At 53.1% G+C, this 11,738-nt stretch overlaps 1 protein-coding gene across 1 annotated transcript; it reads left to right on the forward strand.

The window, feature by feature from the left end:
* The first annotated feature begins 10,916 nt into the window (after positions 1–10,916).
* On the forward strand, positions 10,917–11,528 carry LOC109754613 (uncharacterized). The gene has a single exon (XM_020313530.1). The coding sequence runs from the start codon at positions 10,917–10,919 to the stop codon at positions 11,526–11,528; it is 612 nt and encodes a 203-aa protein (XP_020169119.1).
* The last annotated feature ends 210 nt before the right edge of the window (positions 11,529–11,738 follow it).

An 11,738-nucleotide genomic window follows, 5' to 3' on the forward strand; every position in this document is an offset into this window, starting at 1 on the left:
ATCAAGAGGGTACCGACAGCTATGTTCTCTTCGGTTCGAATACGACCCATGTTTGAACAGGAAGCCCCCAAATGACCTTAAGAATTGTTTAACGACGCTGATTCGAATACGATCCACGTCGGTTCCCAAAGGGGGTTAAGCTATGATTCAAATATGATCAAGAAAACTCCCCGATGAGCTCGGCAGTGTGCCAATCAAGTGGGTATCGACAACTATGTTCTCTTCGGTTCGAATACGACCCATGTTTGAACAGGAAGCCCCCAAATGACCTTAAGAATTGTTTAACGACGCTGATTCGAATACGATCCACGTCGGTTCCCAAAGGGGGTTAAGCTATGATTCAAATATGATCAAGAAAACTCCCCGATGAGCTCGGCAGTGTGCCAATCAAGTGGGTATCGACAGCTATGTTCTCTTTGGTTCGAATACGACCCATGTTTGAACAGGAAGCCCCCAGGTGATCATACTGTTGACGGCTAGATTCGAATACGACCGTAAGCCGGATCCACCTCCAAGTGACCATGTAATGCTGCAATGGAAATAACACATGTACCTTTGGAGGAGAAAAGGACAGAGGTCCTGCTTTATTACTTATCATAATATATACATGGCTATAGAAATATGTACATTATGAGAGCCGGTGGCTCAAGTGTAATAAGGCCGAAGCTGAGCTATGTTCCACGGCCGACGGGTCTCCTCCTCCGACTTACATGAATCTTTATGCTCCCGAACGTCAATAAGGTAGTATGACCCGTTGTGCAAGTTCTTGCTGACCACAAAGGGTCCTTCCCAAGGCGGGGATAGCTTGTGTGCATCTGTCTGATCTTGGATGAGCCGGAGCACTAGATCACCTTCGTGGAAGACCCGGGACTTAACCCGACGACTGTGATAACGGCGCAGGTCTTGTTGGTAAATCGCTGAGCGAGCTGCTGCCACATCACGCTGTTCGTCCAACAAGTCAAGAGCATCTTGGCGCGCCTATTCATTATCCGCCTCAACATAAGCCGCCACTCTAGGCGAGTCATGACGGATGTCACTAGGGAGGACTGCTTCCGCTCCATAAACCATGAAGAAAGGCGTGTAACCCGTAGACCTGTTAGGAGTAGTATTGATGCTCCATAACACGGAGGGTAACTCCTCCACCCAACAACCCGGCGTCCGTTGCAAAGGGACTAAAAGCCGGGGCTTGATGCCTTTCAGAATCTCCTGATTGGCTCTCTCAGCTTGACCATTGGATTGAGGGTGAGCCACTGATGAAACATCAAGTCGAATATGCTCACGTTGACAAAACTCCTCCATGGCGCCTTTAGACAGATTGGTCCCATTGTCAGTGATAATGCTGTGCGGAAAACCAAAACGAAATATCACCCTTTTCATGAACTGAACCGCCGTGGCTGCATCACACTTGCTAACTGGCTCTGCTTCAACCCATTTTGTGAATTTGTCAACTGCTACCAAGAGGTGGGTCTTCTTGTCTTTGGACCTTTTAAAAGGCCCAACCATATCAAGCCCCCAGACCGCAAATGGCCAAGTGATTGGTATCATCCTCAGCTCCTGAGCCGGCACATGAGCCCGTCGCGAGAACCTCTGGCAACCATCGCACTTACTGACCAAGTCCTCCGCATCAGCATGAGCCATCAGCCAATAAAAACCATGACGAAAAGCTTTGGCCACCAGGGATTTTGAGCCGGCATGATGGCCACAATCCCCTTCATGAATCTCACGCAAGATTTCTTGACCTTCCTCAGGGGAGACACAACACTGAAACGCTCCCGTAACACTGCGGCGATGCAGCTCACCATTGATAACAACCATTGACTTAGACCGCCGGGTTATTTGTCTGGCCAAAGTTTCATCCTCAGGCAAATCTCCCCGGGTCATGTAAGCCAAGTATGGCACCGTCCAGTCCGGGGTGATGTGGGGAGCCGCCACCAACTGTGCCTCCGGGTCAGGGACAGCCAAATCTTCCTCTGTAGGTACCTTAACAGAAGGGTTATGCAAGATGTCCAGGAAAGTATTAGGCGGCACCGGTTTTCGCTGAGAGCACAACCGGCTTAATGCATCAGCCGCCTCGTTCTTCTTGCAATCGATGTGCTCTACTTGGTAACCCTGAAAATGGCCAGCAATGGCATCAACTTCACGGCGATAAGCCGCCATGAGAGGGTCCTTGGAGTCCCACTTGCCTGATACTTGTTGAGCCACTAAGTCTGAGTCGCCGAAACACCTTACCCGGCTCAAGCTCATCTCCTTAGCCATCCGAAGACCATGGAGCAAGGCCTCGTACTCAACCGCATTGTTAGTGCAAGGAAACATCAAGCACATAATGAAACTTGTCACCTTTAGGGGAAGCCAATACAACTCCAGCCCCCGAGCCCTCCAACTGCCTGGACCCATCGAAGTGAATAGTCCAATATGTATTATCTGGCTTTTCCTCGGGCACTTGTAGCTCTGTCCAATCGTTGATGAAATCCACCAAAGCTTGAGATTTAACAGCAGTGCGTGGCACGTATTTTAGACCATGAGGCCCAATCTCTATAGCCCACTTAGCCACTCTCCCTGTAGCTTCTCTGTTTTGAATGATATCTCCAAGGGGAGCAGAACTAACCACAGTGATAGGGTGACCCTGGAAGTAATGCTTAAGCTTCCGGCTTGCCATGAACACACCATAAACAAGCTTATGCCAATGTGGATACCGCTGTTTGGACTCGATGAGCACTTCACTGACGTAATAAACCGGCCGCTGAACCGGATGCTCCTTGCCCTCTTCCTTGCGCTCCACCACCACAGCCACACTGACGGCCCGTGTGTTAGCAGCTACATACAGCAATAAAGGCTCCTTGTCAACCGGAGCAGCAAGGACCGGGGGCTCTGCCAGCTGTCTCTTCAAATCCTCAAAAGCAGTATTAGCCGCATCATTCCAGACAAAGTCATCAGTTTTCTTCATCAACTGGTACAATGGCATGGCCTTCTCCCCAAACGGCTTATAAACCGGCTTAAAGCAGCAATACGACCCGCCAGGCGCTGGACGTCGTTTATACATGCCGGCTTAGCCAGAGAGGTGATTGCCTTGATCTTCTCCGGGTTAGCTTCAATGCCTCTGTTAGAAACCAAGAAACCCAAGAGCTTGCCTGCAGGAACACCAAAAACACACTTGGCCGGGTTAAGCATCATCTTGTAGACCCGGAGATTATCAAAGGTTTCCCTCAGATCATCTATCAAAGTTTCCTTCCCCCTGGACTTAACCACAGTATCATCTACATAGGCATGAACATTGCGCCCAATCTGGTTATGAAGACAGTTCTGCACGCAACGCTGATAAGTCGCCTGTGCACTCTTGAGTCCAAAAGGCATAGACACATAGCAGAAGGCTCCAAAGGGAGTGATGAACGCCGTCTTCTCCTGGTCCTTAACTGCCATTTTAATCTGATGGGATCCAGAATAAGCATCCAAGAAACTTAAGCGCTCGCAACCCGCCGTAGCATCAATGATTTGATCAATACGGGGAAGGGCAAAAGGATCAGCCGGACATGCCTTGTTTAAGTCCGTGTAGTCCACACACATCTGCCAGGTGCCATTCTTCTTGAGCACGAGCACCGGGTTAGCAAACCACTCCGGGTGAAAGACTTCAACAATAAAGCCGGCCGCCAAGAGCCGGGCCACCTCTTCACCAATGGCTTTCCGCCTCTCCTCATTAAACCTCCGAAGGAACTGCCTGACCGGCTTAAATTTCGGATCAACATTGAGGGTGTGCTCAGCGAGTTCTCTAGGTACACCTGGCATGTCAGAAGGTTTCCATGCGAAAATGTCCCTATTCTCACGGATGAACTCGATGAGCGCGCTTTCCTATTTTGGATCCAGATTGGCACTGGTCCTAAACTGCTGAGATGAATCACCTGGAACGAAATCAACAAGCTTAGTCTCATCAGCCGACTTAAATTTCATTGCCGGCTCATGCTCCATGGTTGGCTTTTTCAGAGAGGTCATATTTGTTGGATCAACATTGTCTTTGTAAAATTTCAACTCCTCTGTTGCGCAAACAGATTCTGCATAAACCGCATCGCCTTCCTCACATTCCAAAGCCACCTTCCGGCTGCCATGAACCGTCATGGTCCCATTGTGACCCGGCATCTTGAGCTGCAAATACACGTAACACGGCCGTGCCATGAACTTGGCGTAAGCCGGCCGCCCGAATATGGCATGATACGGACTTCTTATCTTGACCACCTCAAAGGTCAATTTTTCCACCCTGTAGTTGTACTCGTCTCCAAAGGCTACTTCCAATTCGATCTTACCAACTGGATAAGCCGACTTACCAGGCACCACTCCATGGAAAACAGTATTGGACTGGCTGAGGTTCTTATCAATCAACCCCATACGACGGAAGGTCTCATAATAGAGGATGTTGATGCTGCTGCCTCCATCCATGAGCACCTTAGTGAACTTATATCCTCCCACCCGAGGAGCCACCACCAGGGCCAAGTGACCCGGATTATCAACCCGGGGAGGGTGATCTTCCCTACTCCACACAATAGGCTGCTCAGACCATCTTAAATAGCGTGGAACCGCCGGCTCAACAGCATTCACAGCCCTCTTATGAAGCTTCTGATCTCGCTTACACAGACTGGTGGTAAATACGTGGTACTGTCCACCATTAAGCTGCTTTGGATTGGTCTGATAACCCCCCTGCTGCTGTTGATGACCCTGGCCAGACTGCTGGTGAAAGCCCCCTTGACCGTTCTGAGGGTTAGGGTTTGAGCCGCTGCCCGGGCCATGAAAACCGCCAGCGCCTGAGTCGCCGCCCGGGCCATTGTTGCCATTAAAGGCATTGGAATTCTTAAAGGCCTTCATGATTGCACAATCCTTCCATAGATGAGTAGCTGGCTTTTCCCTAGAGCCATGCCTTGGACAAGGCTCATTCAACAGCTGCTCCAGCGTCGGTCCTGACCCGCCGGCTCGGGGAGGCGGCCTCCCCTTGCGTCGTTGGTTATTACCCTGTGAGCTGGCGTTGGCCACGAACTCTAGGCTGCCGTCGGCCTTACGCTTGCCACCTCCTTGGTTCACCGGGTTATGCTGAGGACCCTTGCCATTGCCGTTCTTCCTTCCCTTCCCTGTCCTTTCATCATCCGACGCGGGGTCCTTGGTACTATCAGAATCGGCATACTTGACGAGAGCCGCCATCAGCGTACCCATATCATTACAATCACGCTTGAGCCGCCCGAGTTTCATCTTCAGGGGCAAGAAGCGACAATTCTGCTCCAACATTAAGACTGCAGAGCCGGCATCCATCTTATCAGATGAATGTATTATCTCCTTGACCCAGCGAACCCAATGTGTCGTAGACTCGCCCTCCTGCTGTTTACAGTTAGTCAAATCCACAATTGACATAGACTGCCTACAGGTATCCTTGAAGTTTTGTATGAAACGGGCCTTCAACTCAGCCCAAGACCCGATGGAATTTGGTGGCAGCCCTTTCAACCAAGTGCGGGCAGTCCCATCCAACATCATGGTGAAGTACTTGGCCATCGCGGCTTCGCTAACCTCCAGCAATTCCATGGCCATCTCGTAACTCTCGATCCAGGCTCCGGGTTGTAAATCAGCCGTGTAATTAGGCACCTTCCTAGGCCCTTTGAAGTCCTTGGGTAGACGTTCATTGCGGAGAGCCGGCACTAAACAAGGGACACCTCCAGTCCTTGTAGGGATACCCACGTCGGCGGAAGTCGTTGGATAAGCCGGGGGTGTCTGGTAAGCCGTCAACTGAGGCACCTGCTCCGCCTCTTGCCGCGCTCTGTCTTGGTCTGTTACGTGACAGGCTCCGTTATGAGCCGGGCCATGGCCAGGGGGCAAGTCATGGCGTCGGACATTACTTGAGCCGGTCACTGAAACCATGTGTCTGCTATAACTCAGGCTCCGGCCTGGACGAGGGGTTGAATGGATTCTGTCCCGGCTGTAAGAGTACGCCTCTTGCTGCGCCAGCGCTGTCTGAAGGAGTTTTCTGACCCGGCGGGTTTCAACAGCCGTTGGAGAGTCGCCGTCAATTGGGAGAGCCGCCAACCGCGCTGCCGCGGCAACCATGTTTTCCAGCAGGTTAGCATAATGACCCGGTGGTATTGGCACATACTAAGGCGGGGCAGGGTTCACCCGGGGAGGCCCCATCACCTGTGGCTGAATAGGTGTCCCGGCCCCGGGCACTATGACCCCCGGCGGGTTACTAGACCCTACACCTGGCGTGTTGAAGAGGTTTCGAGGATCGTAGACCGGAGGGAGTCGAGATTGGGCCTTTTGATGCCTCCTTCTCATGACCTCATTGGACGCGTTCTGATCCATCGTGAGCCGGAAGGACTGTGCCTGAATCAATTGAGTCTGGGCGTCGAGAGCCGCCCTCTCCGCAGCCATCCTGATCCCTTCCGCCGCCAGATCCTCCTTGGCTTTCACTAGATCTAACTTTAACTGCGCCACCTCTGCGTCATGCTGAGCTTGATCCGCTGGGTCAACCGTGGCGGTCAACAGGGCCGTCATCTTGTCCGTGAGATCCATCAGCACCTGAGCCGGCGAGGGCACCGGATTTCCTGATCCGGCGGCAGGGTTTTGAACAGGCTGTGCACCGGCCATGAAGATTCCGACCCGGCTCGGCGGCTCAAAAGGGTCCGGCATACTCTCACCATCGGAACAGCCCCCGAGCCTGCCATCTTGAAGTTGATACAACGAGTTTGACTCATCTGTGGACGACTCGCCGTCAGAGCCGGCGGCCGTCTCATCACCAGATCCAGACCCTACAGAGAGCCCTTCATGGATACATCCCACAAAAGCATGCTTCAAGGCAGGTAGGGCCCGGGCGGGTCGTGCGCGCTGAGCCGTCTCGATGAGATCGGCGCAGAGATCCGGCTCAGGGCCCGGCTCACCAATCTTGCCAATGAAGACATGAATTCCGCCGAAGGGGACCCGGTACCTGTACTCAATTGAGCCGGCGTCAGGGCCCCAATTTGCATCGTCGATGTAGAGCTTGCCGCGACGACTCTTGGTCATCCGGCCCACAACGTATCCCTTGAGCCCTTTGAAGCTGCCCTTCAAGAACTCAAATCCACCGTGCGCTGGCCCCACGGTGGGCGCCCACTGTCGTGGAATTGTCACGGCAGATGTCCTCGAGCTAGGACTTAGTCGTGGAGCCATCGCAACTAGGAAGCTTAAAGGGGTTAAGCGGGACAAGGAACGCGAGGGTTATACTGGTTCGGCCCCTTACGGTGAAGGTAAAAGCCTACGTCCTGTTGAGGTGGTATTGATTAGGATTTCGATGAGCAGGGAGCTTGATTGCTATGCCTGGCTCTCGATGAGATCTTACTTGTCCCTAAACCGCCGCCAGGTCGCCCCTTTATATAGAGAGGTTGACGCCCAGCGGCTCTCAGAGTCCTGGCCCGGCTCATAAGAGTGTCCGGCTCGGACTCTTATCTATTCTTGCCTTGCACTACAAGTTTTACCCTAACGGCGGCTAATGCTACGGGCCTTAAGCCATCTCTGGGTCTTGGGCCCGTTATTGACCCGCCGTCTTCATCTTTGGTACTGGGCTTCGCGTAGTAACCATCATGGGTAACCCGGCCCCTCCTGGGCGGGTGACTCCAACGGTTATATCCTCAACACTTTGCATTTTTATTTAGATCTATTAAACCAAAAAATACAAAAATAGCTTGCTACGTTTTATATTTATTTATTTTATTTGGCGTTCAATCTATCAATCTACTACAATTTACCTCATGTCCGCTTGCCTATCTTGAGGCGCCGTACCCCGGAAGGGATTGACAACCCCTTTAACTCGTCGGGTTGCGAGGTGTTGTTGTTTGTGTGCAGGTGTTGTTTACGTTGTGTAGCTTGGTTCTCCTACTGGTTCGATACCTTGGTTTCATAACTGAGGGAAATGCCACCGTCGTTGTGCGACATGATCCCTCCCTCTCCGGGGAAATATCGACGTAGTTCCAGCTGCCATCAGGCACCATCTCGCCCGGCTGCCTGGGCGTCGCTTCGCCCGGTGCCAGAGTCGCCGCCCCGCCCGGCGGCTTGACCAGTCGCCACCACTGGCTGTCTCACAGCGGCCCGGCCCGGGGCCGGAGCCACGGTCGCTCTTGTTGCAGCCGGTGCCGGGGGCGCAGCCCCTTGCTTGTATGGCGGCATATTTCCACGCCCCGCCATGGCGTCACCCGGCGGGCAGAGTCTCCTAGCGGCGCGCCCTACCCCGAGCACAGGAAAACCGGGAGTGAAGGTACGGCGAACCGTAGGTGGAGGCGGACCGGTCCCAATAGCCAGTCGATCGTCACTCGGTGATTCAAAAAACACGTACGTAGGCTCCGATACGGGAATCGCATGCTGGGCCACACGCCCAGTCACGCCCGATTCCGCACCGGCCCTATCAACCGCAGGCCCAACTTGGCCCAATAGTTGATTCAAACGTGCTTGCCTGACCGCTTGGATCTCGGCCGCCCCGACGGCCGCCGCCCGACCATTCCTCTTCTTCTTTCTAGTAACTCTTGTCCACGAATCCGGCACCCAAAAATCAGATAAAGTGATAGGCGCAAGACATACCTTGGGGATCGGACCCTTCCATGGCCGGATCGGCGTCGTCCGCCGGTGAACCAGCTCGATCTTGTCTTCAGATCGCAATCCTTGCCGTGCCGGGTCGTCGCTTGGAACCACGGCATCAACAATCGTAGCCACGTCCTCCTCCGAATAGCCTGGGTTGAAGGCTTCGCAGATCACATCCGAAGGTGTTGGGGAAGACAACTCCGGCGAGTCACCGGTGATCTCTCCGTCCTCATCGTCCTCGTCGTCAGTCTCCACGAGCGACCAGAACCTGCCGCCAACTCGCCCGCTGGGTAGGCCAGAGGCGGCCGCCCGAGACACGCCGACGGCCGCGAGAGTCGCCCGCGTCGCCCGTGCCATCGCCTATCCGCCCGTGTCGGAGCAGTCGATCTGCTCTCCCGTTTCTAGCCTTTAAAATTGGGGGAGAATTTCAGCCCGCGTCGCCTGTGCCATCGCCTGTCCGCCCGTGTCGGAGCAGTCCATCTGCTCTCCCGTTTCTAGCCTTTAAAATTGGGGGAGAATTTCACTTCCCCGGCCTCTGCACCAACTAGGAATGCATACGTCCTTTTAAGTATGAGTACTAGGATTTTTAATCTCGGTTACGCATCGAGCCTAGTCCTCAATAAATGCGTGACTACCAGGAAAGCCTGGTCCTTAAAAATAAATAGGAATCTAAATTCGCCTCTGTGAGGATTCGAACCCAGGTGTTAGGTTTGTACATCAACTCCCCCAATCAGTTGAGCTAGGCTCACTCCCCCAAAGAAAAAGAAGTTTTGTGACAACTACTTTTTTAGGATACATTAATAAGATTCAGTTACGGTGAAGAGTACAAAGTGTATATGGACTTATGAGAATACAAGAACAAATATGTCAAATTGAAGGGAAATCATTGAAGATTAAGAGATCTTCCTCCTCTCACCCTCGACACTAAGGCCACACCTCTTGGACGCTTCACACTAGGATCAACTTAAACATGGAACCAGTCGGACGAAGTCAATCCACCGTTGCTCTCTCTGTGCAAGCTCGCATGAGGGGTGGGGGGTGTATTTTGCACTGCCACACAATGAACCTGGCCGCAGCTTAAACGCCCGACCGGGCCACCAGCACCACCGCATGGTGGTCTAAGCGTAGATTCACATACGTCCACCCTCAGTAAAGCCAATTGGATGGTTCAAAAAACCTAATCCAACAAGAGGAACAAAGGATCACACACCTTGAAGCAAGGCGGCGAAGATGTACCTTCTAGACCCAGCGCCGACCGCAAAAAGAAGATCATATGCATTGAAGATGGACTTGGGAGGAGGTTTATATCCGAGCACCGTCGGCAGCACATCCATGGCTCGAGTGCTGGTGGATGACTCAACAACCCTAGCTATGAGGAGAACCCCAAATTACTACTACAACTACACCTACTCCTAGATCCGCACCACCCCTCTCCCGAATCCGTCAAGTCTAGATGGGGGGGAGGGGGGCTGGCGATGCGACGGGGGAGGTGGAGAAGGCAAGTAGCCTTTTTCTTTTTCTTTTCTCAGGAGCGAAACAAGAAAGACCTAGTAGAGTCTAAACGAAATTTCCACTTGTGACAACTACTTCGGGCATTACAATTAAATGCCACCACACAGTGGTCTACACATAGATCCGCGTCCATCCCCAACAAAAGTCGGCTGGATGATTCGAAAAACCTAATCCGACAAGGGGAACAAAAGGTCGAACGCTTTAAAGCAAGGCGATGAAGATGTACCTCCCAGATCCGGCACCGGCCGCAAGAAGAAGAAGAAGATCATCACATTGAAGATAGATTTGAAAGAGGTTTATTTCAAGCATCGTCACCACCACATTCATGGCTGGATTGCCAATGACTCAACAACCCTAACTACAAGCAGAAACCAAACTACTACTACAACTATACCCACCCAGATCCGCACCACCCCTCCCCCGACTCCGTACCTCCGTCAAAGCCGGGTGGAGGAGAGAGGAGCCTGGCGATGCAACGGGGGAGGTGGAGAGGGCGAGTATCTTTTTTTTGCCCCTCGGGAGCAAAGCAAGGAAGACGTGAAGTGTGAACGAAATTTTCACTTGTGACAACTAGTCGGGCATTCTACAACTACAAAACGCATACAAAACAACAGTAACGACATCACTAGATCCAACTTTAACAATGTCGATTAACGTGGGTAAGTTCATCGTTTACATCTCCCAGCTATGCCGCGCATAATACAATGACGAGCACTGAGATGTCGAAGCGGCTTAATTGCTATTTATGTCGATTCTCACACGTTAATTATTTTCCTCCCCGTTTAGTTCATACCAATCCAAGAGTTGAAGCGGAGTGTACGTACTAGGGGAGGCGCATGTCCGTCCAGGGGAGGCGCGCCTCCTGCTACGACTGGTGCAGCGACTTCACGTGCGCGCATGCCATCTTCGCCAGCGGGTTCGTCACCGCGCCGGTCGCCGTCGTGCACTTCGTCAAGCGGCCCTACTCCGGCGCCACCATCTTGTTCGCAGGGTTCGCCGCGTTCTGCACTACCGTCAGCCTCATCCTCTGCTGCAAGTTCTACGCCGAGCTCAGCCGGCCGCCCTGGCCCCGGTGGCTGTCGTCGGCGTCCGCCGAAGCGCGCCCTCTTGAACAGCAGGACGGCCGAGAGACGGAGGTGTCGTCGAACGAGCAGCTTCGCCACCCTGAGCAGGCCGTGATGTGGCGCGAGCGCGACCACCTGCGAGCCGCTCTCGTCCCGAGCTACGAGCACCCGGGGGGCGACGCCGAGTGCGCGGTGTGCCTCGGCGAGGTGGAGAAGGGGGAGGCGGTGCGGCGGATGCCGGTGTGCCTGCACGTGTTCCACACCGAGTGCATCGACCGGTGGCTGCGCTCGCACGCGACGTGCCCGATTTGCCGGTCCAGCGTCTTCACTCCGCCGGAACGGCCACCGGAAGTAGTGTTGAACGTCGAGTTGGCGCTCGTCTAGCTGGCTTCAAAGGGAACCAGTGGTTGGGGCGCATTCATGTGGCGCCACTCGAGAAAAAATTATGCGCACGTTTTTACTTCAAAAAATACATAGAATCCTAGTCTTCGTTTAAGAAAACATCTCAAAAAAAATCTCGCCTACATCTATAAAGAAGTAAAGAAAAATTTACCACCGCAGCCTACCAGCGAGTGCCTTTGCATATCCCTTCAT

This window comes from Aegilops tauschii, chromosome 6 (assembly GCF_002575655.3).
Source record: "Aegilops tauschii subsp. strangulata cultivar AL8/78 chromosome 6, Aet v6.0, whole genome shotgun sequence".
NCBI lineage: Eukaryota > Viridiplantae > Streptophyta > Magnoliopsida > Poales > Poaceae > Aegilops > Aegilops tauschii.

What these genes read in the sequence shown, in the direction of transcription:
- LOC109754613 (XM_020313530.1), top strand. Translation starts at nt 10,917, where the DNA reads ATGTCCGTCCAGGGGAGGCGCGCCTCCTGCTACGACTGGTGCAGCGAC.